This window comes from Rhinolophus ferrumequinum, chromosome 24, assembly GCF_004115265.2.
Source record: "Rhinolophus ferrumequinum isolate MPI-CBG mRhiFer1 chromosome 24, mRhiFer1_v1.p, whole genome shotgun sequence".
In the NCBI taxonomy this organism is placed as follows: domain Eukaryota; kingdom Metazoa; phylum Chordata; class Mammalia; order Chiroptera; family Rhinolophidae; genus Rhinolophus; species Rhinolophus ferrumequinum.
Genome location: NC_046307.1, coordinates 13,504,101 through 13,532,029, shown reverse-complemented (window position 1 = coordinate 13,532,029; position 27,929 = coordinate 13,504,101). Strand labels below are relative to the sequence as shown.

Here is a 27,929-nt window from a genome sequence, read left to right as displayed (position 1 = left end):
CTGCAGTTAGCAGCCCCGAAGAGTTTCCAGGCAAACTTGTGGACACACACAATAGATGTGTGTCACCCACGGCCTTGTTTCCTTTCATCCTTGTTGGACAAGGAGGCTGTCGTTGGCATGGTAACCTTGCCTGTATAAGTTGCAGCCCTCAAGGATGCTTTTCAATTCCAGCAGGGACATAGCTCCTTCCCCCCACCGTAGATTACAAGGTAACATGTAGCTGTGTCATTCTGGCCTCCCCCAGAATGGGGATGCCATGCTGGTGGCACAAAAGCAGGACTGGTTCATGGAGGGCAGCAAAGGGCTTTAAGGAGATGCTGATTGGATCTCTGAGGAACAGGTTCGTTCTGTCCTACGTGTTGATCCTTGGCCACCCAGAGAAACCAGTTCGGAGGCCCAGGATATTTAGGGAGCTTCTCATGATCTCATGGTGAGTGATAAACACACATCTTCACTAAAACTGGGCACCCAACAAATGCCCTAACACTGATGCTTAGTTCTGAAGAAGCTGATAAACCATAAAGCCTCCAGAATCCAGTGATACCCTTTTTCCTCAGTCCTTCTATGGAGTAAATGAATATTTATTAACCATCATTCATGATCCAGTTTCCCATACATTATTTCAACTAATTTTTCCCACAGTCCTATGAGAGAGGTAGTAGAACACTCATTTTACAAATGGGGAAACTAAAATTTGGGCAGACCTTAAACAACGTGACCCAAAATCACATGTAGTGGTGGCATTGGGATTGGAACCCACATCTTCAGATTCTCAATTCCATACTCTTTCTACTAGGTCCTTTGTATTTGCTACTGCGTTACTGAGAAAGAAATCTTTGCTCCCAGGTCCCAAGGCACTGACTTTGTAGGCGCTGCTTGGCATCAGTCTCCATGGCAATGGGGTCCTGTGGGGTCCTGTGTGGCCCTGAGTGGCATTGCAGCAACAGCAGCAGCAGCAGCGTCCTCAAACCTGAGGCTTCCCCCTGCCAGCTGCCTCGTCTCAGTCATGGAGTTTCCCCGGCAGAGGGCAAGCTGAGGGAAAGTGGTTCCCAGCTGCCAGCTTCATGTAGGCAAAATTGCATTAGAGCCAGCTCCGGCTTCCCTCAGTCCCTCCAGAGAGAGCACATTCAGCTCCCCCGCAAAAGGGAGGGGGAGAGAGACACAGAGGAAAAAAGGGAAACTTTCATTTCTTGCCTTGGCTGGGAAGCACTTGGCTTCGAGCTGCCACTCATCTCGTGGGTGGGGAAGATTAATACTGATCCTCTGGAAATTATACAAGTCACTAAAATGAACCCTTGGGCCAGAGCTTTGCCAGGGAGAGACACCAGTAGGAAAGCCCTGGGTTGGAGTGCAGTAGAACGGAAAGGCAGATCTCAGGCAGGAGAGAGACCCTGGATCTCCATCTCCTTGCCCTGTGTGCTCTTTTTTGGGTGTCATTCTTCTTTCTGAGGGTCTTCTGTCCAAAGAGATGAGAATTGTCATGTCCTGGAAACTGGAGCAGGGTGAGGAAGAAAGCAGCAGGAAGAGGTCGCTAACAGGTTGTGACCTCAAGCAAAACAGGTGAGATGTTAATAGTATTAGTGGTGAATATTTATTTACAGATGTCAACCACACTTCTTTTATTATCTGTTTCAATCCCCTCCCTCAGGTAGATGCTACTGCTATCCCTGCTTTAGAAATAAGAAAACTGAGGTTTGTGAGCTCCTCGATAAGAATAGCTCCCAATAAATGTGAGTGGGCCTGGAATTCTATAGACGTATCTGATTTAATCCTCACCACAAGCCAATGGGATGGAACCCATTGAGCCACAGGTAAAAACTGAGGCTCAGAGAAGTAGGGAACTTGCTTGTGATCAAAAAGTAAGGTAAGATTAGAATCCCTCTGTGACTCCAGAGTCATGTGCTTGACCACTTTGCCTGGATGCCACCAAGGTTTCTCCTCCAGGGCTCCTGCTCACATAGGCCGAGACCACAAAAATCTGCTCACACCTATATTTCCCTAATGCTTGTCACACAAGTGACCACCTGGCCAGGAGTGTTCACTTGATTTAGTCCAGATTTGCCACCAGAGTATTTCTGGGGCCTGGACAGATGAGCCTGGGTAACATGGGGCCCTGTGTCTTGCGGTGCTGGCTGTCTCCAGTGCATACTCCCAAGGCGGGAGGAAACCTTGAGAGGGTTTCACTACCCTCCCCATGCCTTGAGGTTTCCCTAAGAGATGGAAAAATATATAAATTGAACCGTCTGCAGGAGGTTTCCTTAAGACCCAGGGAGGTGCTTACTTCTTGGAAAAGAGGATGGATTGCCCAGGGATTTCAACCAGAGAGACCAGGCAGCGGCAGCTTCTCTAGCCAGGCAGGCTCCCACTGGCCTTTCCCAGCGGCTCCTCTACACTGTTACAGAAGCAGACTCCACCACTTTCACCCCCGAGGCAAGGCTGTGGGGGTGGGAAATACTTGGAATCCTGAGTCAGTGGGAAGGTTTCACTTCACTTTCCCTGGAACAGCGAGTCAAGGATCTACGCAGCAGCTAGTCTGTCTTGGAGAGGAGGAGGAACTGAAGAGTGGAAAATAGTAATGTTCATTTCCTTCCCTACCATTGCTTTTCTTCTTAAAACTTTCTGTTTTTTTATTCCACCATATCTAATGCATGTTCGTTGTAGAAAATACATGTGATGGAAATAAGATTAGTGGGAGTGTTCCTCCCTTTTTTTCTCTCCTCTTACCCATCCACCAAAAGGTTTCCCGCTCAGAATCCAATCCTCCTTTCCAGCTTAGAGAGTTTGGTCTTTGCCATCACAGTTCTGGACCTTTTGTAATGTAGAATCAGAATGGGGGCAAAAGGGTGCTGGTTAGAGAGAGAGAATGAGATGTAGAGCTTAAGAGGCTGGGAACGGAAGGACTTGGGCAGAGAGGCCAAATTGATCTATATAATAAAGAACTAGGTTAGGAAGGGAGAAGGAGAAAAGACTGGTTAGAAAGGAAAGGAAAGAGGAATTTTATGAAGTATTGCTGTGGGGCATTAAATGTATTCCCCAAGTAGAGATTGAAATACTTTTTCTTTCCTGGTTCAAGACCATAATTCATTATTTGCAACTCTAGGTAGCACCTTGACCATGTAGAGACCCCAAATTTATTAGGGTTCCATACAGAAAAGTAAAAAATGTCATTATTTGATAAATGAAATAAAACAGTCAAGTACTTATCCTGCCTTTTTTTCCCCCAAAAATTTAGTGTAAGTTCTTTCCTTTTTTCTGTTTTGTTTTTTGTTTTTTGTTTTTTAAAGAGGGCACAGCTCAAAGTGGCCCATGCGGGATCAAACTGGCAACCTTGGTGTTAGTAGCAACACCAACTGAGCTAACAGCCACCCTAGTGTAAGTTCTTTATAGACAAATCCTGGCTAACAAATGCAAATGAAATGATAGAATTACGAAACTATCACTTGGTAACCTCTAATGAGATAATGGATTTAGATAAGGATCAGCGATCATTGGAGATTCCTAAAACCATTGGGTGAAAGATTGAAGGGAACTTAAGTCAGTGCTGTCTCCGTCTCCGCTGCTGTCTGAGCCCCGGGGCCTCTCGCTGCTGCTATATTGTCAAGATGTCGCTCTCTAACAAGCCAACTCTGGACAAACTGAACGTGAAGGGAAAGTGGGTCGTTATGAGAGTGGACTTCAGTGTTCCTATGAAGAACAACCAGATAACAAACAACCAGAGGATCAAGGCTGCCATTCCAAGCATCAAATTCTGCTTGGACAATGGAGCCAAGTCGGTTGTTCTTATGAGTCACCTAGGCCGGCCTGATGGCGTCCCCATGTCTGACAAGTACTCCTTGGAGCCAGTTGCTGTAGAACTTAAATCTCTGCTGGGCGGGGATGTTTTGTTCTTGAAGGACTGTGTGGGCCCTGAAGTGGAGAAAGCTTGTGCTGACCCAGCTGCTGGGTCTGTCATCCTGCTGGAGAAACTTCGCTTTCATGTGGAGGAAGAAGGGAAGGGAAAAGATACTTCTGGGAACAAGGTGAAAGCTGAGCCAGCCAAAATAGAAGGCTTCCGAACTTCACTTTCCAAACTAGGGGATGTACGTCAATGACGCTTTTGGCACTGCTCACCGGGCCCACAGCTCCACGGAGGGAGTCAATCTGCCACAGAAAGCTGGAGGTTTTTTGATGAAGAAGGAGCTGAACTACTTTGCAAGGCCTTGGAGAGCCCTGAGCAACCTTTCCTGGCCATACTGGGCAGAGCTAAAGTTGCAGACAAGATCCAACTTATCCATAATATGCTAGACAAAGTCAATGAGATGATTATTGGTGGTGGAATGGCTTTTACCTTCCTTAAGGTGCTCAACAACATGGAGATTGGCACTTCTCTGTTTGATGAAGAGGGAGCCAAGATTGTCAAAGTCTTGTTGTCCAAGCTGAGAAGAATGCTGTGAAAATTAACTTGCCTGTTGACTTTATCACTGCTGACAAGTTTGAGGAGAATGCCAAGACTGGCCAAGCCACTGTGGCCTCAGGTATACCTGCTGGCTGGATGGGCTTGGCCGGTGGTCCTGAGAGCAGCAAGTCCTCTGAAGCTGTTGCCAGGGTTAAGCAGATTGTATGGAATGGACCTGTGGGCATATTTGAATGGGAAGCTTTTGCCCGAGGGACCAAAGCCATCAAGGACGAGGTGGTGAAAGCCACTTCCAGGGGCCACCACTATCATAGGTGGTGGAGACATAGCCACTTGCTGTGCCAAATGGAACACGAAGGATAAGTCAGCCATGTGAGCACTGGTGGTGGTGCCAGGTTAGAGCGCCTGGAAGGTAAGTCCTTCCTGGGGTGGACGCGCTCAGCAATGTTTAGTACTTTCCTGCCTTTTGGTTCCTGTTCACATCCCCTAAGTCAATTCAGTGCTTTCTGCATCTCCACTCGGTATTAGCTAAAATCTTCCCCATGGCAAGATTCAGCTAGTGGCCAAGACATGCAGCACCAGGAACCTTAATCAGCGGCACAGCATCTCAGCTCATCTTTACCACACCCTGGATTTGCCTCCATTCTCCAAGATCCCATTTGAATTTCTTAGTGACTAAAACAATGTGCATTCTAGAGTGCACATATTTATATTTGCCTGTTGAAAAAAAGTAAGCTGTTGGCTTAGTTCTGTTTTTGGAGTAGCGTATTCTGATTAGCTTTGTCATTGTTTCGCTACTCAGCATGGAAACAAGATGAAATTCCAATTGTAGGGAGGGAGGGAGATGAAGTTGGTGATCTGTGAAATAAATAATAAAAGTATCCATCGGAAAAAAAAATTGAAGGGAACTTGATAATACCAATAATACTCGAACCACCAATTAATTTTAACATTGCAAAAAGAGAGACCACCCAAGGGAATGGAAAACATATGTTCACATAGAAACTTGTACATGATGTTTATAGCAGCCCAAAGTGGAAACAACCCAAATGTCCATCAACTGATGAATGGGTAAACAAAATGTGGTACATCCACACAATAGAATATTATTCAGCCAAAGAAAGAAATGCAGTACTGATGCATGCTACAATATATATATGAACCTTAAAAACATTATGCATAAGTGGACAAAGCCAGATACAAAAGGCTACATATTTTATGATTCCATTTATATGAAATGTCCAGAATAAGCAAATCCATAGAGACAGAAAGTAGATCCGTGGTTGCCTGGTGCTGGGGTGTGACTGCTAGCAGGTATGGGGTTTTTGGGGGGTAATGGTAATGTTCTGGAATTAGACAGTAGCAACAGTTGTACAACACTGACTATGTTAAAAACTATTGAATTGTACACTTTAAAACAGAGACTTTATGTTATATGAATTGTATTTCAATTTTAAAAATCAAATCTAGGAAATTAGAGAGAACCAACAATTACGTGTCTCTTGATATGTGGTAATAGCAAGTACATAGCTTCACTTACAAAGTGAACCTGAATCTGATCAAGCCTCTAGAGTCACGACCAGTGTATAGGAAATTCATGGACTAGAATAAGGACATATTAAACAATATTACAGGGGAGGGAGAAACAATGCAATCCGTCAAATTCCAAGAGTGGGGAATTCTTCAAACAAATCACCTAGTTTCTTCAATAAATAAATAGTATGGGGAATTATTGTGGATGAAATGAAGCTTAAAAGACAGAACCAAATGTAAAGTGTGGTCTTTTTTAGGTCCTGATCCAATCAAAGGAACCTAAAAAATACTTATAAAGATATATACTGAAGTATTTACAAACGAAATTATATAATGTCTGGAATTTGCTTCAGAACAATCCAGTGTGCTGTGGGGTGGAAGGGAAAGGGTGGTGCCAATGAAAAAAGATCACCGGTGAATTGACAGTTGCCAAAATGCTTGATAGATACAGAGAAGTTCATTACACTATTCCTTCCTACTTCCGTGAAGGTTTGAAAATCTACACAATAAAAAAACACAAGGCTCCATGAAATCGGAGCATATTTAGAAGTTATACCTTACTTGACAGAAAAATGGGATAAGATCGAATAATTGAGTGTGAGGTGATTCATACTTTATTCAAAGCTGAAATCAAAGATCATGTATAAAATCTGAAGTGATCAGCCTAAATTATTTTATCATTACTGTGACAATTACAATAATTAAATTGGAAGTGGAGCGGGGGTACCAGAGCCCTCCCAAGGAGGCAGAAAGCAGGGCAGACTTTCAAAGACCCAGAAACACAGTCAAGGTAACTTGTCGGCCTTCTTTCTAACATCACATGAGTCCTTGTTGCCTCTAAGAAAAGTACAGCCTTCCAAATCTGGCCCCAACCTGTCTTTCCAGCAGCATCTCCTGCCTCTCCTCTCCTTACTTCCTGGCCACACCACCAACATTCACTGGTCCCTGAACAAAGGGACCATCTGCCTTTGCACTTGCTGTTCCCTCTGCCTGCAAGTCCTCCCGTGAACTCCCCATCTTCCTTCTGCAACCTGTTCCTTTGTCTCCTCCTCCTTGACAGAATTAGTCATCCTCTGTTCCATACACACTGTAAGGTAATTATTTATTTCTAAATCTCCCCCCACCCAATGTTGCGCTGTCCCAGACTCTGTCTTGTTTATCTCTGTATGTTCAGGGCCTGACATAAAGTCGGTATTTGACACATAGTTTTTGGATGACTGACTGAGTGACTGAAGGAGAGCAGCACAGACTTTGGATGGCCCAGTGCTGAGTGTGGTCCCAAGAAAGTTATCCAGACTGGAGCTCTTCTTTCAGAGGTGTGTCCATTCAATCCTGGCACAACACAGCACACCGTCTGATCCAAGAGTAACTGACAAGACCACCCGATTAACACCAACTCAGTAATAAGCAGAAGAAAGAAATTTAAGAGAAAGACTTTGAGCCTAGTATCGTGTTTCCCCGAAAATAAGAACGGGTCTTATAGTAATTTTTGCTCCAAAAGAAGCATTAGGGCATATTTTCAGGGGATGTCTTATTTTTTCATGTACAACAATCTACATTTATTCAAATACAGTCATGTCATCTTCTTCTGGAACATTGTCATAATGTACTAAACGTGTCCATCTGGCTGATGATCTTAACTGGGGCTTATATTCGGGGTAGGTCTTGTTTTGGGGGAAACACAGTAGTATGCCTGAGTTGTATATTGGCAATGGGGATAGAGAGATAATTCAGGGATGGGGGCAAGATCTCAAGAGTTCTCTAAGAAAACGTTGAGTTGAGGCAAGCTAATAAAATAACTACCCTTTATGAATTAAAACAACAATGACAACAACCTCCAGCCGCAAAATTTAGAAACCAGCAGCAGCTCACTGGTGCTTCTATGCTGCCAGCCCCAGCAGACCATCCACTTACAGAGAATATTAAACAGCCAACTTGTGTCCACTCAGCAAAAAACCTAGAGAAAATCTTTCCTTTCTTTGTTTTTTAGCACTTTTCTTTTACACCTTACAATTGAAGGGGCAGATATCTGCAGGGGAGAGAATACTCCATTAGAGAGGACCTTCGTAAAGAACCCTACATCACACCAGATTCTAGAACATAATTATTTGCTTACCTAGTCTAATTTTTTTCCTTTCATAAATAAAATGACTTTCTTCTGGTGATAAAAAAAAAAAAATCCCTGCTCATTTGGAAAATACAGAAAAATATAAAATGTGAAATAAAAATGTCCCATAATCCCACCAGAAGTTAACAACCAGTACCAATTGATGTATGCATGTGTGTACAGGCATATATTTTATAAAACTGGAATATGTCATATAAAGTTTCATGTATTACTTTGTCACTTAGTATCATACTATGGGCATTTTTTCAGGTCAATAATTATTTCAAAACATGACTTTAGTAATGACTGCCTCGTAGTTTACCATATAACAATTTATTTCAGCCATCACCCATGGGACATTTATGTTGTTGCTAGTTTTCCTCCGATACGAATAGTGCTGTAATTAACAGCAGTCCTAGAAGAAGGCATGAAGGCACGAACTCTTATAAGGCTCTTGGTTCACGCTCTTGAAATTGCCCGCAGGAAAGCCTGTACCAGTTTATTGTCCCTCTCTCAGTGTGTGACAGCTTCTTATGTCAAAGTGCTTTTCCTCCTTTCACCATATGTGAAAAAGACAAGGTGTTTTTATATTTCACACATGAATATATATTTTGTAATCAAAAAGAAATTAATGTTCTTCTTTTCAAGAAGAAGAAAAGAAGCATTATTTTCCCCCATTAAACAGATGGGGAACCTGAGACCAATGGATGAATAACTTAAAGACTTGCATTATGAAGCCTGACAGTTGGGCCTGAGGCAATTGAAAGAGTCTTTCTGGATAGAGCTGTGATGCTTCTGAGAAGAAAATTCTAAGGGCCTTGGTAGTTTCATTAGCCAAAAATGAAATCCGGCTTTGAAGACAATGAAAGATGATTCTGAGAAGACAATTTAGGCAAGCCATCACAAATCCGAGGGGACAAAATCGGTTCTGAGGTTGCTGTAATGGGATGGGAAGCTGTCACCACTGGAGAGTTTCTGTTTTATAGGGACTTGGGGGCAATCAAAGTTGTGTTTGTTAAGAATGCTCCCAAAGACATTGCTGGGGAAGGCTTGACCTGAGAAGCCTTATAAAAAGTGAGATGGGGGCCGGCCCGGTGGCTCAGGCCGTTGGAGCTCCGTGCTCCTAACGCCGAAGGCTGCCGGTTCGATTCCCACATGGGCCAGTGGGCTCTCAACCACAAGGTTGCCAGTTCGATTCCTCGACTCCCGCAAGGGATGGTGGGCTCCGCCCCCTGCAACTAAGATTGAACACGGCACCTTGAGCTGAGCTGCCTCCCGGATGGTTCAGTTGGTTGGAGCGCGTCCTCTCAACCACAAGGTTGCCAGTTCGACTCAAAAAAAAAAAAAAAAAAAAGAAAAGTCAGATGGACCTGAGAATATTAGATAGGTGGTGCTGAGAGGACAGTTTGAGATGGTGCTGAGGTGACTAAAAATTGGTTCTAATAAGGCAGCTGGAGGAGATTGACTATTCCTGAGAAGACAGTTTAAGAGAATTCAAAGTCCAAATTAAAGAGCCAAAGATGGTTGGCAGGCTGGGGTGGTTTGGTTTCTCCTTCCCCCAGAACACATTCAAATCTCCTATACCAACAAGCCCACTGTAGGTGCTCCATTAATTTGCTCAGTAAATAAGATGAAGTCTGGTTCTCAGGAGTATGGTCACTAGATCTGGCAAGGTTCTAGGATGAGAAGTTGGTTTTGAGGAGAAATTAGTTTTTGTGGAGACAGAGATTGTTTTCTCTGAGGAGGACACCCACTGCTGGTTTTGTGGAAAGGGCAACTTCTGGGTTTGTTTGGGAGCTGAGGAGGCACGCTGGCCCAGCTGGACAGCCTGATGAACGTGGGTCATGAGCAGGGGTGAAGACACGTCAAGATTGATTCATTTCTACCCATCTGCCTCACTGCATGTATGAATACCCCTCTCTCAAAATGAGTCCCAAGTGAGAGTCTTAGGAGGGCCTTCGCCCCCACTACACCAGGGCCACTTCTTGGGCCTCAAGTTTGCAAATCAGCACCAGGGTCTTAGAGGAGAGGTCTGCAGGATGGAATGAAAGCTAGGAAGCCCACCTGGAGATGGGCACTCAAAGATAGGGAAGCAAAAGGTTTTTTTAATCTACCTTTATTGAGGTATAAAGAATTTAAAAATAGCTTTATCGAGGTACAATTAACATACCATAAAATGCACCCATTTTAAGTATACCAGCCACTGACTTTTAGTAAATGTACAGAGTTGTTCAAACATCACAATCCAGTTTTAAAACATTTCCATCATCCCCAGAATAACAAACAGATTTGCAGTCAAAACCTAGTCTTACCCCAATGCCTGGCACTGCTCTCTGTCTCTACGGATGTGCCTTTTCTGGACATTGCATATTAATGCAATCATACAGTATGCACCTATCTTCTTTAGCATAACGTTTTTGCGGTTTATCCATGTTGTAGCACACACCCATATTTTATTCCTTTTTATGCTGACCGATATTTAATTATTTGGATGTACCACATCTTGTTTGTCCATTCACCAGTCGAATAGATATTTCGATTATTTCCAGTTTTTTGCTATTATGAATAATGCTGCTGTGAACATTTGCATACATATCCTTGTGTGAGCGCATTTTCATTTCTCTTGGGTAAGATACCCAGAAGTGGAATGCTGGGTCATATGCAAGTGTATGCTTAACTTTATAAGAAACAGCTAAACCATTTTCTAAAGCGGCTGCACCGTTTTTACATGCCCACCAGCAGTGTATGAGGGTTCCAGTTTTTTCCACAACCTCACCAACACTTATTATTGTCTGTCTGGAAAAGCTAATTATTAAAGATAATTTCCTAAATGAAGCCACCCCAACCTTAACACATACCCAGGCAGGCAGCAGGGGCCAGTTTATCAGAGTTGGGAACATAGACCACGACCAAGCCTCTGGCTTCAGCTGCCCTTTTCACTCAGGCAGCTCCACAGTCCCAGACTCCCAGGACCCAAAGAGGAGAGAGAGAAGCTGTGGTTGCAACACTCGCTATCTCAGAACTAAGAGGTGGGAATGTGGTAGGATAGGGTTTGTGACAACTAGTGGGTGAATGGGGCCTGTGTCGCAGAACACCATCTGGGGAAGAGCCCCAGGAGACAGTAATAAAAAGCAAAGTGTACAGATAACCTCTTAGGACTAGTCCCCTGGGGTAATATTCCACATCATCTGATCTTAGCTCCTTCTTCCTTTCGAGGCAGGACTGCCTCATCAATGTGTAGCCCACCCTCTATCAGATACTTTCTCTTTAGGAAAGTATCACCAAGGACTCACGTACCTTTGCCAAGCTGAATAAATAATGATGTATTTTACTTAGTCCCAGACAGCTCATTACCAGGAGGGTATAAACAAACGGGAGGGAGTTTGAAGCAGAGCAATAAAAATGATGAAGGGGCTGGCTCTGTTAATTGGGGGGAAAGCTTTGATGAAGCAAACCCCTTAGGAGGCTGGGCCCTGACTCTGCGAGGGTGGAGGGAGATGGGTGATTATTCTTTGAATAAAAAGAAAGTGAGTAAATGGAGGCACGGTGGAAAGAAAGGGCGAGAATGGGGGACTCTGGAGTAAATGGAGGCACAACCACACAAAGACTTTTACTCAAATGTTGACAGTGGCTTTATTTATAGTAGCCCTAAAGGGAACCCACCCAAATGTCCTTCCACGGGTGAAAGAGTGAACAAATTGTGCTATAGCCATACAGTGGACTACTACTCGGTGATAAAAAGGAGTGAGTTATTTATACATAACGTAACAAGATGGATGAATCTCCAAATGATGCAAAGTGAAAGAACCCAAACCAAAAGCATTACACACTGAATTATTCAATTTATATGAAACTCCAGAAAATGCAAACCAATCTATACAGCAACAGAAAGTGGATCGGTGGTTACCTGAAGACAGGAGTAGAAGAAGGAAAAATTACCAAGTGAAACAAGGAAAGTTTTGGAGGTGGTGGATAGGTCCATTATCTTAATTGTGGTGATGGTTTCACCATCTGTGTACATATGTCAAGACTCATCAAATTGTATACTTTGTATGTACAGTTTACTGCATATCAATTGCACTTCAATAAAGTTGCAATAATAATGATAATAGTAATAAAACAACCTAAGTACTGAGGAGAATGGGCTTCTTGGAGAGAGCTCCCCGAAAAGAAAGATGAGACAATTCTACTTGGATCTGAGAAGCTGAGTGACCAACTTGACCTAAGAGAATGTCTCGAGTCAGCTTTGCCTCAAAAGGCTCTCCTAGGTTCTGGTAATGAGAAAAGGGAGATGGGAAGAAAAATTACGGAAGTGGAGGGTCAGATTTGTTATTTGGGTGCAAAAATCTTATTAGCATTCAAAAGTTTATGAGTAAAAATGCTGAAATCTTATTTGCTCGACACCTGATTGTTAGACCTGGCCTCATTTTCTTTAGGACCCTGGGATCTTACTCTGCACCATTTTCCCCTCTCACAACTGCCCTAAGTGTGGCTAGACTAGAGAAAACAGCAGGGATGGGGACAGAGAGGGACATTGCAGGGGATACCTCTGAGCCTATAGTGCTCATTTCTTGGTGTGTGTGTATGTGTTGGGGGGGGGTGTCTCTGTATTGGGGGAGGTAGAAGGAAGCACACCTCAAACATAGCCTGAAAACTAGGCTAAGTACCATCCTGAATGCATAGAATCTTTCAAAATGGATGAGACCGAACATTCCTGAAATTCAAGAAAAAAACCTCTCTCTCAGGTACTAGGGGGAAGGATCAAGGGTCCTTAGGACCTGGTTCTTTCTTTTACTTCAGAATGTGAACCTGTCCTTTGCTGGAGGAGTTCCCCTGGCCCCTCTCTTCTACCACCCCACTCCTCTCTGTCCTTCTCCACATTCCTGAAGCCCTAGACAATGTCCCCAGGTAGCAATCAATTCAACATTATCTGGGTTTCTTCCCAAACCTCAGCCTTTATGATGACAGCTTTTATCAGCACTGCCCTGTGTCCTTGGTTTCACATTTCCCTCACAGAGGCAGGAGTTAAAATGAACAGTTTCCTTTTATTTTATACCATAGGACTGTAAAATGGGGGCAATTTGTGAGTTTTGCCCTATTTTAACCATGCCAAGAAACTTAAGTTTGGACTGTCAGAACCTAAAGATACCCTGCTGACCACAGGCCTCATACAAAATTACCTAGTAGGATGGGCAGAATTTCTTACCAAGGCATCTGCATCAGAATCGCCTGGGGTGCTTACTATCAAGGCAAGTTCCAGGACCAAGCCAGACCTGAAGAATCCAAGATGTGGGAATCTGATTCTGATGATTGTGATAACATAGGAGACCCTCTGTTAAAGGAACAGACTCTCTTCACTCCTTCTTTCATATTTTATGCTTGCCATGTTTTGTTTCTTGGGAGTATGTGGGAGAAATTCTTAAGAATGTGTTGCAGGCATAGACTTGTGTTCCTGGGTCTAGAGTGAGATGGGAAGGGGTAGGTGGGGCTGGGAAGAGGTATGCCAATGCAAATATTGTCCCATCAGGACCTGGCAGATTTGCCAGGAGGCTCACAAGGACATGCCCTTTGCTAGAGAATGTGGCTTGGTTACCCCTGCTCTAGTCTCAGGAGTCTGGTATCATGGGATAGAGCAGAGATCAACAGTGCGGGGGGGGGGGGGGGGGGGGGGGGGGCGGGGGAGGCTAGAATAGAAGACAAAGAATTGGGCCGATTCCAGGGAATTGCTGGAATTCCCCTGGCCCCAGGTGTCCATCAGTAACCTAGGACACTCTCAGAGGTGGGAGAAAAAGGGCAGGCAGGTGAGACCTTGACTTCACTCAGGGCCTGATAACCAGACCCAGGTAAGGGCAGGATTCTTCCTTGCCCTTGATTTTGGGAGTCAGAAGTTAGGAGGACAGCCGAGGCTTGAGAATTCCAGGACACCAAATCTACTGCACCCATTTGACCAATGGATGGTGGTGTCTAACCAATTCACGAACTCGTTATCAGAGTTGGAGGTAGTGCTTCCATTCAGTTATACATCTATCCACTCTCCCCAGCAAAGACTCAGCCAACACCCTTCCTGCCTCACACACAAAGCAAGTCAATCAGGTTGACTCCTACTTACCCTTTCCAACTCAACTTTTCCACATTTCCTAAGTCCCTGGGTGGGTTGAGTGTCCTTCTCTGTGCTTGCATTAGAGCCCCATGCTTGCCCATATTATGTAACATAATACCATGTTATAATTTTTGGCTTATATCTCTGTCTCCTCAACTGACAATCTGCCTTGCTATAGCCAGCTCAAGGCCTCTCACAGAATATACAGATGCTCATGAACCCCCTAGGACTGCTCCGGGCCTGAGTGCAGAGCCTCAGGGGCTGGGGCCAGAGGAACTTAGCGCCTCGGGCCTCCTACACAGCTGGTACAGACTCGGTCTGGATGGGAATCTTAGACACCAGGCCAGACTCCTGCCCACTCTGTCCCGTGTCCCGGAAGCTGCCAAGGATGGCAGCTCCAGCTGGCAAGCGATGAGATTTCTTCCTGGAAGGATTCTTGGCTTGAGAACTGGCCCTTGACTCTTCTAGGCTTCTTTTTCACCCTTAGGTTTCTGGAGACATGGAGGATGGGAGAGGCTGAGTCAACTCCAGCTGTTATTGTTTCCCAAAGCCTTTGTGCCCACCCCTTATCTCCTCCAAGTATATGGCAGGAATTCCCAAGAACATAGATTTTCCCAACCTTTGGTAAAGATGGGGGCAGGGCTGGTTGAATATTTGGGGTCATGGGGACAGCACTGCCTTTGACCGCACATGTCCCACCCCTCCCTCTGGACTTCTTCAGCTTTAACTAACCAATATAAGGCTGCAGCCCACCAGATTGAGGAGGAACAGGCCCAAAATCAAAGAGACCCACACCCAGTCCTCATAAAGAATTCAATCCAGTCACACACAGTGGGCACGACTCTGTTTGGAATATCCTTGTCCCTGTAAAAGCCCTCAAACCCCCAAGAGGACAGGGATGGCAACTGCAGAGCCCACCCCCTAGCCCAGGAAAGACATGTGCAACCACAGCTATTTTATTTTCCTTTTAATTTTTCTGAAGGATATACACCACATATCCCATGGGCAATAAAGCGCATTCAATGTGTTTATAAGCCAAACAGTCACTTTGTTTAAGCAAACACAAGTACAAAGTAAAATAAAACCACAAAATAATGAACTTCATGTTCATAACATACAAAAATCGCCGCCTACTCAGTAGGTAACTACAACATTCCAACTCCTGAATATATTTATAAATTTACAATTTCAGTTAAAAAAATAGACTTTTGAGAGTTCAGATTTTGTTTTAGATTTTGTTTTCCTACATTCTGGAGAACCGAGGCTCAGCTCAGCCCTCTTCCTTATTTTGCTCCCAAAGCTTCTTCCCCCAAATCATCACTCCCTGCCCCCCTTAAGGCTAGAGGTGAGCACGTCCCTCACACTGGCACATGTCAAGCCATCAGCAAGGCGCATCACACAAAAGGCACCAAGACGTGAAACTTTTTAAACCAAAAGGACAAAAAAAACAAAACACTTTCAAAAAAAAAAGAAGAAAAACCAAACCATATTTTGCCACATGTGAGAGTACAGACGGGCAGTATTTACAAAAAGGTTAACGGAACATCACTCTGACACATGCTCTGATTAATACCAGGACTGCTGTTTCAAAAAAAGCTTCAAACTTAATCGTCACAGCATCATCACAAAATAAAGGATCACCATTGGTTTGCTTGGCTTTTCTTTTTTTTTTTTTTTCCCAAAGTGAGGACCTAACTCCAAATAATACAATAGAATATTCAAATTATCTTCACATCAAGAATACCCCAAGAAAAATGAAATCCATGGCACAGACACTGTACAAGGGCGTGGGGCTGGGCTCTGAGGGGCCCAAACCCCATTTTGCCAACTCGATTTTCTAGCATTGAAGGGAGCAAGGGGTCAGGCATATGGTGGAGATGATACTGAAATGATATATCCAAAATCCATGCAAATCAAGTTCTTTGGATAGAGGTGAAGAACTTGGACATGGCTGTTTCAGGCAGCTGAAGTCAAAGGGAGTAGGGGAGGAAGGAGGGGAAGTGGGCAGAAAGGATTGTTGGCCAACAGACCTTCCACGGCTGACCCTGGGGTCAAGTAGAGGGGGAGGATTGGCTCTGAGAACCTCCATCTGGCCTAAGAGGAAACGCTCCTATGGCCATCTCCTCCTCCTGTCCTTTAAGTCTCTTGTGTTTCTTTTTCTCCCTTTTCCCTTTCTTCTTCTTTCCCTTTAGCAAATTTCAATTGTCCTGGGAGAAAAGGTTGTTGTCATGTCCGAAAGCCCTGTGGAGGCGCTGAAGGAGTTGGTGACAGCTGAAGAAGGGAAGCTGCTGACTTGGGCCTGGAAAGCAGGGGGAATGGAGGAGTATGTGGTAGCCACTGAGGGTGAGGGGAAACCACTGTGCACAGGGGATGGGTAGGTCGAGGAGCCAGGAGAGGAATAGGAGGTGGGCACGGGTGATGGGTACGAGGTGGTGGCCGGGGATGGATAAGAGGTAGTGACTGGGGAGGCATAGGAGGTAGCCACCGGCGAAGAGTAGGAAGAGAGGGAGGGGGTGGCAGAAGAGGCCACAACACCTTTGTCTGCTTTTTTGTCTTTCTGCCGCAAGTGGATCTTGGTATGCCTCTTGCGTTCATCGCTCCTAGCAAACTTTCTTCCACAGATGTCACAGGCAAAGGGCTTCTCGCCTGTGTGGGTGCGGATGTGAGTGGTGAGGTGGTCACTGCGGCTGAAGTTGCGCATGCAGATGCGACACTGGAAGGGCTTCTGGCCAGTGTGGATGCGAATGTGGCGGGTAAGCTCATCGGAACGGGAGAAGCGGCGGTCACAGGACTCCACCGGGCAGGCGTAGGGGCGTTCATGGGGGGGAGTCTTGCTGGGCCTGTTGGGGTACTTGCGCATGCGGCTGGGTTTGATGAGCTGGGACTGGTATGTGGTGTTGAGGGCCTTCAGGTCCTGGGAGCCCGACTGTGTGGCAAAGGCCTTGATGGTAGAGAGTGGAGTGAGTGAAGGCTGCTGGGTACGGCTCTCCAGGCCCTGGAAGGGCTTTTGGTCTGGGGTGCCCAGGCCCAGGTCCCCCTGCTGTTGTGGGAACAGATAGTCAGGAATCATAGGGACCTGGAAGCTACCTTTGGCAGCAGGGTAGGCAGGAGGCGGGTACTGGAGCGCAGTGCCTGCTGAGCCAGGATAGGCCTGGCCTTGTGGCTCAGGGAAGATGTCAGTGTTCGGCGTGGGGAAGGTGGGTGCAGCTGAGTAGATGGGGCTGCTGTCATTGGACTGCACAGTGCAGCTCAGGGGTGGGCTCTGGGACGCTGAGGAGGAAGAGGAGGCTGCTGGAGATGGTGCTGAGGATGAGGTGGCTGGTGGGTTGTTCATGCTCACGAGGCCGCTGACCAGGCTGAACAGGGGCTCAGGCCATAAGGTGTTGCCACTGTTGGGTGCAGGCTCCAGAGAGAAGCGGCCAGTGTAGGTGATGGGGGGCAGCCGGGTGGTTTGGCTTGGGTAACTTGTCTCCACCAGAACCTTCTCGTTATTCAGAGAGATGTCAGGAAAAGACTCTGACAGGAGAGAGAGAGAGAGGCTTGGTTACTGGAGAGCAATCACTGGAGGGCAAGGAGGACCCGAGCGGCCAGGCAAGAGGTCGGGCGGCTACCATTGACTGCTGAGGTAGTTAATAATTGATGGCAGCAGATTGCAATGTTCCTGGACCCGCTCCAGCGGCAGAGCCCATTTCAACAACAGCTGACGCAAATACAGAGAATCCCCCTCCACTGCAGCTCCCAGCGCTCCGCTCCGCAGCGGCGGCTGCCCGGCCAAGGGATTCCCGCCAGCACCCCCTCGGCCACGGCTAGTGCGCGTCCCCTACCCCGGGCTGCCGGGACATCCCTGGCCACGGATCACGGCCTTTCCTTGGGGACAGGAAGCAGGCAAGGCAAGCCTTTGGCGGGGAGGAGGGCCGCGCAGCCCTGCTCATCAAAACAAGCTCTCCCCCCCACCTCCACCCACCCACGCAGCCCCAGAGCTCTCCATCCAAAACAAAAGCTCGCTCCTTTGAGCACCGCTAGGGACCAGGAAGGTGGGGGAGGGTGATGTCCCCAGCCATCCCTCTAACACATGACCCTGGGGATGCGAGGAATGGAAGGGAAACCCCACTTGCATCCCTGAGGTCTAGGAGCACTGCTGCGGTGAAGGGAGCGCTGCAAGGGCCCCGGGGGAAGGACTGCACGATAGGACGGTAGCTAAAGGACTAATAATCCTCGGCGTAGGCCACCGCTTACCTGAGGTCAGGTGCTCGTAGGGTTGCTCGCTCGCCTCCCCTTGAGGGTTGAAGGCGCTGCTGCTGCCGCTGTTGCTGCCGCCCCCTCCACCTCCACCGCCCCCGCTGCTGCCGCTGCTGTTACTGCCGCTGCCCTCGGGGGCCCCGGCGGCAGCGAGGAACTGGGGAGCCCCATTGCCCAGCAGCATCATCTCCTCCAGCTTCGGATAGTTGTCCATGGTGGGCGAGTGAGGAAAGGAGCCAAACGGGTCGGAGATCTGCAGCGGGGACATCAGCTGCATCTCGGCCTTGGCTGCGGCCATCCGGGACCGGCGGGCTTGAGAGCTAGTGCTGGGGCGGGTGGGCGCAGCCGGAGGCTGGAGCTGCGGGGGACACACTCTCGGGGCCTGGCCGGGTCACATGCGGGGCGCGGGACACACTGTGGATAGCGCAGGTGGGGTTCCCAGGCTTGCCCTCGCCGCCGGCCGGTGTGGACGCGGCGCTGCTACCGAGGCTGGGGTAGGGGCCGGTCCTGGGCGGCGGAAGTTGGCGGCGAATGTAGCTGGTTGCGGCGACGGCGGCTCCCCAAGTTCTGCGCGCTGGGATCTCTCGCGACTCCCCGGATCCGCCTCTATTTGAAGGGTCTGGAACAGCACGGGCCTGCCTCCGTCGTGACGTACATGGCCATATATGGGAAGCAGGAAGCCCTAATATGGCAAGACCGGCCGGGAGGACCCGGAGTGACGTGAAGCCCCCCCTATGCGAGAGCAGTGGGCACCACCATCCCGAACCCGAGGCACGGCGCCCGTTCCCGCATCCTGGGCGCCCAGGCCTCGAGGAAGCCTGAGGATCAAGCCGCAGCCGAGGACTCCCGGGCCCCAATGCCCCGGAGTTCCCGAGGTTGCCCCCGCCCCTTCCCTCCGCCTTCTTCCCTCCTCCCGAGCCGGAAGCGGCTGGGCCAAATCGGGCCGCTCCAAATAAGGCGCTGCCCAAATTAGGGTTGTTCCGGCGGGGGATCCTTCCTGCTCCTTATATGGCGTTTCCGGGTCGCTGCTTGCTGCTCCCTGGCTTCCTCCCTCCTCTCTGGTCTCTAGCGGGGAGCCCGAACGCGCGCAAGAGCGGGGGACGCCCAGGCGGGGAGGGCTCAGGCGCGGAGAACTGGGAGCATCTTGGCTCTGGCGGCTTCCCGGCGGGGACTGGGCTGGGGAAGCCCGGCCCGTGGCGGGGGCGAGGGCGAGTCGGGCCCGGGTTCTGCCGGCGTCATCCAATGCCCGCCCGCCCACCTCTGGGACCGTGGGAGCGGGGCGGGAGCGAAGGGGAGGAGCGGCTGGGCTGGCGGGGGCAGAGGCCGCCCAGGAGAGGCGGGGCCTTGACCTCGTGCCTCGACCAACGACACGGTGCCTTTCCAAGTGTCACTGGGGAAACTGAGGCTAGGAAATAATAGCCAGATGATTCCTGGGTTCCTTTGCGTTGCGGTGAGCGCCTGCTTCTCCGCCATCTGCCAATGGGATGTTGGAGCGTGGGGATACTTCTGCGCCACCAGAACTGAAAGGCTGTTCCCTGGTCCCCTCCGGGGAAGAGACCACCTTTGGGTGGCCAGATAAGGGAACCTGGTTGCCCTAGGAGAGAACTGAGTCCTTTTCCCACTAGGACCTGGGGGTCCTTGTGGTGGTGGGTAGACTGTGCCATCTTTATCCAGAACGGGTGGAGGTGGGGTGGACACTGAAACGGGGGGCTTCGCTATGGGCTGTGTGCGGACCCCAGGCTAGCACGAAGAGAGGACGTTTTGCGGCTTGATGCTGCCCCCTGGAGGCCCCTTCCAGCTCGGTTCCGCGATCCCCTGGCCAAGCGGGCTCTTCCGCTGCCTACTTGCCCCTCCTTCTCGGCTCCGGTGCTGGGCGCCGCGCCAAGCCGGGGGAGCCTGAGACGCAGTGAGCGCGAACTGAGCAGGCGCCGCAGCCTGGGCTCTCCCTGCAATCCCTGGGGAGCCGCCACCGCCGAGGCGACCAGACTCGGGGCGGGATAACACTCCCCTCACGTAGGTCTTCCGGGAGCGGGATGAGAACAGGGAAGCCCTCCCCGTTCCTTCTTCCCGGTAGTCAAATGTGCACCCCCAAAGAGAGCAGCGATTCCAGGAGCGGAAGGGTCCAGCTCTAGCTCTGAATCAAGGAGAGGTGTTTTTCTGAATTTAAAAAGAAAGCAGAAAGTGTGTGTGTGGAAGGCGGGTGCTGACGACACCTGGAGGTCGGGGTCTAGGGATTTGGAAGGAGGGTTGGCGGGGGTGGAGGGGGTAAGGGGGTGGGGGGGGGTGGTAACTTTTGGGCTTCATCCCTCTGTATCATCCCCGCCTCCAACATTTTTGACTAAAAATCTGCTTAAGGAATCCAGCAATGAACCAGGACTCCCTTGTCTGTCTGCTGTAGGACTGAGCTCCCCATGCCAAGTGCTTAGGATAGGGTAGGGGTCCCCCCCACTGCCTACCTACCTAGTTGTCTATTAGGGGCAGGAGTGATGCGCCTCTTTGAGGTCTCCTGCAGGGCACGAAGGCCACGCTTGGCAGGATCAGATGGTCCTGTGTCTGAATGCCCATTTCGCCACACCCTGCTGGGTATCTTGGCCAGGCGTTTTATCTCTCGCTTTCTTCAGCTGTAAAATAGGGCTGATGTTAATGATACCCACATGGAGTGTGTGAAGTCTGAAACTTACATGGACTGCCATCTGTGAAGTCCCAAAGCACAGTGCCTGCCTTGTAGTTGGCATCCAATAAACAAAGTACCTATTGTTATTTTCCAAAATAACAATCCAAAAGTACCTATTGTTATTTTCAGGGGCTTTTGACCCATAGGGTCACCCACAGTTCACCCATCCTCAGCCTCCAAGCACACCCCAGTGACCCTTTTCTAAAAAGTTGTACAGAGAGGGAGAAACATTCTGATTCTAACACAGGGGACATTGTGTGGAAGGGCTAATCTGAATCCTTCTTGCTGCAGCCTAGAATCCCTGTTCTGTCCCTGGAGAGCTGCCCAAATCCCAAGAGCACATCCTCCTTTTTTAGCCAGAGCAAGCTGGTTCCCATTCATTCCAATGTGCAAGCTGACCTAAGGTATCTTAAGGTCCTCACTGAAGCTGGGCTCTGGAAATCTTATAGTCTACATCTTTTGTTTTGCGGGACCAACATCAACTCCCGCCTTTTTTTCATAACTACTCCCCAGCCAGCGACTTCCTTTGGGGAACCACCCCAATCCATGTGGTTGGGGAAAAGATAACCCCATTCTAGATGTAGGCGTCCCACCCATGCCCGGCCATCCATTTAAGATGCTCCAGTCTAGGAGCATTCCACCTCTCTAGCCATGGCAATTGAGTCAGGATGGGCACACGACTTAAACCAGACCACTGAGAATCACTTCCGGGACTTCTGGAACTCTTGAAAAATAGGAATTCCCAAATATATGGTGATGGAAGGTAGTGAACTACTCTGGGTAGTGAACAATGTGACATATAGATGATGTATTACAGAATTGTACACCTGAAACCTATGTATCTTTACTAACAATTGTCACCCCAATAAACTTTAATTTAAAAAAATAAAAATAAAAAGAGGAATTCTCTTTCCCTGGTAGTACTCAGCCATTGCAATGTGAGCCTGGAGGCCATCTTGCTATTAAGACTGGAGAGCCTACCTGAGAATGAAGCCAGTGCAGAAGAAGTCAGAGAGAAGAGAGATTCCTGCAGAGAACAAGTCTCTAGATACAGCCTGGGCATTTTAGTTATGTAGGCCAGTGAATTCGTCTTTTATTTAATAGCATAAAACAGGCTCATTTCAATTTCTGTTACTCACAACCCAGGAGGTTCTGACTAATATACCCATTTCCACAACAACAAAAAGCTTTTCTGAGGACTGACTTTGGGCAAGGCCTGGGAATAAGGCCTAAGGCATTGGCCCCCGTCCCTAAGGAGCTTACAGTTGGGTAGAAGGAGCCTGGATTCCATGTTCAATGCGAATTAAGAATAGGAAGCATCAAATTTATTGTGATGGCAAGAGAACTGACTCTGGGTGGTGAACACACAATCTGATGTATAGATGATGTACCACAGAATTGTACACCTGAAATCTATGTAACTTTGCTAACAATTGTCACCCCAATAAACTTAAAAAAAAAAAAAAAGTAGGAAGCAGTCCTATTAGCCACCAAAAGTCAGTTACACCAAAGGACATAGGGGATAAGAGGAGGGAAAAGTTCCAGAGGTCTGGGAAGAGCGGAGGGATGATGAAGAGATTTTAGGGAAAGGACATGAGAACCAAACTTTGTGCTGAGGAAGTGAGAGGTGCTTTCAAGTCGGGGCTGGGGGTGGAGTGGGGAAGAGAGTCCACGTGTAGTCTGTCTGGGAAAAATGGGCTGGAGGAGAGCAAGTTACTATTGGGAAGTAGGAGGAGGTAAGAGTGAATAAAACATTCATTCTCTAAAAAAAAAAAAAAAGTATTGGCCACTGCTTATATCAGACTCAGTGCTAAGTCTTGGGGATCCCACATGGGGAAGGCAGATGTAGTTTTGCCCTCCTGGAAACTACTATTCAGTGGGATAGGTGGAACTAAACATCTATAGAAATAGAAAGCCTAAGTTCATGTTATGATAAGTATCACATACTAGAGAGATGAGGGAAGGCATCTCAGAGGAGGTGACGTTTATATAAAGATACAAAGGATGACAGGAAACCAACTCTGCACAGAGGAGTGTGGTGGGGAGAGCATTCCGGGAAAAGGGACAGCTGTGTAAAGGCCTCAGGAGGGAAAGAGGCCTGGCGATGATCAGGCTGGAGCTTCAGGCTAAGGTGTGAGCAGCGAGAATGTCCCTATACCCCGGCACTCTCATCTCCCCAGTTCTACCCTCTACAGCTCATACAGAAGAGAAAGGGGCCTTCTCAACCCTGCCCAATCTCCCTGGTGTATGCCCTTGGAAGGCAGCTTCTACCCAGGAACAGTGAGAGGAGCTGGTTCAAAGCCCCTACACACTGCCCGGACCTAAGCCCTCTGTGATGAGACAATCAGTGAGAGAGAAGACCTGAAAGCTTCTGTTTTGGGTAGGGTTATGCTGCGGGCCTGCCCTCTCAGCCCCAGGGCTGGGGACATCTGAGTTATCCCCACTCTCCTCTGGTCTGTCTTTTGGCCAGTGATCCTTCTGTTTGCTGTGCCTGGGGATACAGGAAGGGGAGGAGACGTGTTGAAAAGAGTTGTCCCTTTCCAAGGAACCAAATCTCAGCTTGGGTTTGTGAGCACCCAACTTGTAACCAACAACCCTGATGGGACAACTGGCCTGGGACCCAAAGGAAGCCAGGTTGGAGGGAAGGAAGGCTCTGAGACACTCCTGCACCTCACTGTGGGTGCCCACGGGGCCTCAGAGATCGCTTAAGGATGAGACTCTCAGACCTTGCCTGCCAAGTGACTGGTGCCAGAAGCCCTGGGAAAGGTAAGACGCCCTCGGAGGATCTGCAGGCCTGAGCTGCTGTCTGTGCTCAGACTTTCCTTATAAATAGGGGAGGAGGAAGAGGAGGAGACAGAGGTGAGAAAAGAACTGAACTTGTCTATGGTAGCTGGGGCTCCAGGAGAAAGCCAGTGGGAACCATCACGTCTCAGACACCTGACCCGGGGCTGAGAAGGCTACAGCTCTCAGAGGAAAACAAGCCCCTTTTTCCATTGCTGCTTCCTTTTCCCCAGCCCCAGGCTACGTCAGCACCCACATGTGCCGCTCAGATTGTGGTTTGCCACGGCTGTGGCCAGCCGCGGGGCTCAGGAAGTGACTCTTTTTTTGGTTCTGTCTGAGGCGCCTGTCACACTTTCCGATGGCTGATAGGCTGTGTCGGAAACATGAAGGGCCTGGCCTCCAGTGGGTCTGGGGGCAGCTCTGTGCCCACACCAGGGAGGGTTTTAAGGGGTTAGAAGAAACCTGAAGAGACCAGGTATAGGGTGGGACAGAAGGTGCCCTGAGAGGGTGGGGAGAAATAGAGAAAGGGGAGATGAGAGAGAATCATCCAGAGTGTTGGAGTGTGAAGCCATCTTATCTACTCCAATTACAGACGGGGAATGGGTGCCAGAGGAGAACCCTGAGTCTTAGGATAGGTGCAGGCAAGTTCTAAGAGGGACCCATGCAGAGGGATGCAGAGGGGGTCCTCTGGACTCTGAAGAGGGTGCCTGGCATGCTGCAGGTGGGACCCAAGGACTGTAGGGAAGGGACCATGGAGGACTTGGCCCAGGGCCAGGGTGGGAGGTATCTGCCTGAGAGAGTTGGGGTCTGGGCTGCTGTCCTCAGAGTCTGCCTGAAGCCCATGTGCCAGAGAGTTAAGTTAGGCCTGAAGTGAAAGACACAGGGGCATTATAACTTGGAAAGTGGCACAGAGGGTCTGTTAAGGAAAGAGGGAGTGGGTGCAGGTGAGGGAACACTTAGGGCTCTCCAGGTCCCCTCTGCCCCAGAGTGCCCTGCAGATGCAGAAAGCAACTGTTGTCCTTGGACTCAGCCCCTCTGCCCTATGCTGGGTGGCCTCTCTCTCGGGCTGGGACTGGCAGGACCCTGGACTTAGAGGACAATCTAGCCTGTGGTGAATTCTTTGCTCCCCCAACCACCCCTAGCTGAGTATGCAGCAAAGCTGGCTGCAGAAATCTCTGGAAGCTCGTTGGGCAGGCAGAGGGAGGGGAGCGTTACATAAGAGTCCACTGATGTGCAGGAAGCCTTTAGATTAGAAAGGCAGTGTTCCCATCCAGCCCAGAAAGGCAGGAATAGCAACCACGGTTATTTCTGGCCCCTCACCACCTCCCAGAGCCGGGGCTGCTCAGTTTGCCGTGGGGGAGCTTGGGCTCTGCAGAGCTGGTATGAGGGGAGGGAAAGGAGGGGGCAGGCAGCCCCTGGGGTTACCCCACTCTGGTCTCACCCCCCACCCCATCTCCAGACACCAGAACGCAGCAATCAGTGGTGGTGCTTGTTTCCCCTAATTTTCCTTCATCTTTAGATGCATTCTCTAAGCCCCCCAGGACACATTTACGCTGTGACAAGGCTCTGTGCTAAACACTCAACAGACGTTTGTCCTCACAACGCGTTCTCAGCTTCATGTCACTGATGAGGAAACAGACTCAGAGAGGACAAGGTGACTTGCTCAAGGTCGAGCTGGGCAATGGTGAAGCCAAGGCTCCCGTCCAGACAGTCTGGCTTCAGAAGCTTCTAGCTGAACCCCAGGCGATAACAAGAACTGTTGTCTGGGGTCCCAGAATGAATCAGACAAAAACTTTCATCCCACAGGGGTTCTTGAGTCAAGTAGACTAGGGGAGACAGACATGTGAACAGATCATTTCAATTCATTCATTCAACAATTATTTATCAAACATCACTCTGCTCTAGGCATTAAAGACACAAAGAGAAGTAAGGAGGGTGCTCCTGTTGCCGTTCACAGCCTCGCGGGGAGACAGGCTAATAAACAAGCAAGTACAACAGTGTGACCCATGCTCTCACTGGGGGTGCACAGCGGCAATGGCAGCCCCTAATCCAGCTCCCCCCCGGTTCCCAGGCAGTCAAATGGCCAACTGGCCGTTTTACAATAATGGCAGGAGGCTGGGTAAGAGAGGGATGGTGGTGAGACCAGCCACGAAACCATGCAATAGTCCAGGAGAGAGGGTGAGGGATGGATGCATCAGCACCAGCTATCACAGACGCCCTTCAGGGGCCTCTCAGTCAGAGGCACAGAGCAAGAAAAAAGTGACACCCAAATTTACTGACAGGCAGTTCGACCCAACCTGCATCTATTTCCCTTGCTACAGTGGCCATAGTGTGGTCAGAGAGGCTGGATGGAAGGGTCCTCTCTTTTTCCTTCTCCAACCATCCCCTTCCTCCATCCACAGGGGAGGACAACATCAAAATGAGTAACTGAACAGGACGCTGGCACTTGGAACCAGGAGGAAGAGCTTCCATCCAGATGATCACACTGACAAGTGGTGACAAGAGGGAGGGACAGTTAGCTCCTCTCCCTAGGAACACCATCGGTGTCCATCGCAGAGGGATCTTGGCTTTGCTCTGGGCAGGGTAGCACTTCTGTTCCTATCAGCAGCCAAAGGGAGGGGAACCTTTGCCGTGTACAGGACCTGGTTTTCCTTTGGTGCAGCTGCGGAGAGAGCCATCAGAGCAGGACGACTGTGTTTTAAAGCTGACGTTGGACTCAGTATCTTTTTTTAAAAAAATGTATTGTGATAAAAAAGTGTGTTGTGGTAAAAAAAATGTATTGTGGTACGTAACATATTTTAACCATTTTTAGGTGTACAAATTATTCAGTGGCGTTAAATACATTCACAGTGTCGTGCAACAATCACCATCTCCATTTCCAGAACTTTGCTTTTTCGTCATCCCCAAACAGAAACTCTGTACCTGAAATTAATGAAACAATTATTCCCCATCCTGCTCCCTCCCCTCAGGCCCTGGTAACTCTGTTATAGTTTCTGTCTCCATGAATTTGCCTTTTCTAGGTTCCTTATGTAAGTGGAATCATATTTCTCTTTTTGCAACTGGCTTATTTTACTTGGCATAATGTTCTCGAGGTTCATCTATGTTGTAGCATGTGGCAGAATTTCATTCTTTTCTGAGGCTGAATAATATTCCATTGTATGGATATACCGCCTCGTGTTTATCTATTCATCTGGTGATGGACATTTGGGTTGTATCCATCTTTTAACTACTGTGAACAATGCTGCTATGACTATTAGTGGCCAAGTATCTGTTTGTGGACTCTCTTTTTGTTCATCATCCATTTCAACTATCACAAGAGAGATTCAAGTTAGATTTAAGAAGCACTTCCTGGTTTCACAATCCCAGTGACCAAAGCAGCAGCATCTCCCTCTTTGGGTAGTTTTGATAACCAGAGTCTCTTCTGCCTCCCCTTATCCCACCCCTAGACAGGGATAGGAAAGAGGCTTTATAGGGGTCACTCTGGGGTCATGGCTCTGGGTGATTTATTTTTAGGAGCTGGGTTGTGGGGGTTTCGTTGTCTTCTCTTGGGCTCTGGGTTCGTTTGTCACCACTCCCCACCCCACAACCAACTTTTTCCTTTCCCTGGCAACATCCAGGCTGTCTCCCTTTTTCTCTCCCAGGCTAAATTGGGAGTGTGAAGCTGCTCTTCTTCCCAATTTAGCTTTTGAATTAAAGTGAGAACTGAATGTGGCTGGAAAGCTGACTCCCATCTGTGTGTGAGAGAGAAAAAAGGAGAGCAGGTGAGCCTGAGCACATACTGTGGCAATCAGAGGGAGGGGGCTGATCTGGGCCGCTGCTGTTACACAGACACCCATCCTCGGGCAGACAAACAGCTCAGCAGACAGTTGCTGAGGTTTGAAGGTTGGTGTTTTTCCAGGAGTGCTGCAGGGACATCATTCGAACATTTCATGAAAATGTGCCGAGAGCTTACTGTATGCCAGGCCTTTTATAGATGCTGGGGAAACAGTGGTGAACCAGATAGACCCATCACCGATGCCCCAGCTTTCAATGTGGCGGTGAAACAGGCAACGACCAAACAGGGTAATGTGTGCTGTCAAGGAGGCAGAGAGGGGCCTAGATG

At 48.5% G+C, this 27,929-nt stretch overlaps 1 protein-coding gene and 1 pseudogene across 1 annotated transcript; one reads left to right on the top strand and one right to left on the bottom strand.

Moving 5' to 3' along the window:
- Positions 1–3,602: 3,602 nt before the first annotated feature.
- LOC117016922 (phosphoglycerate kinase 1-like) lies at positions 3,603–4,845 on the top strand (annotated as a pseudogene).
- Positions 4,846–15,085: 10,240 nt separating this feature from the next.
- Positions 15,086–19,092, bottom strand: EGR1 (early growth response 1). Its single transcript, XM_033096774.1, has 2 exons — positions 18,370–19,092; positions 15,086–17,649 (listed from the first exon to the last, which is right to left on the bottom strand). The coding sequence occupies exons 1-2, from the start codon at positions 18,668–18,670 to the stop codon at positions 16,322–16,324; spliced, it is 1,629 nt and encodes a 542-aa protein (XP_032952665.1). The 5' UTR covers positions 18,671–19,092; the 3' UTR covers positions 15,086–16,321.
- Positions 19,093–27,929: the final 8,837 nt, after the last annotated feature.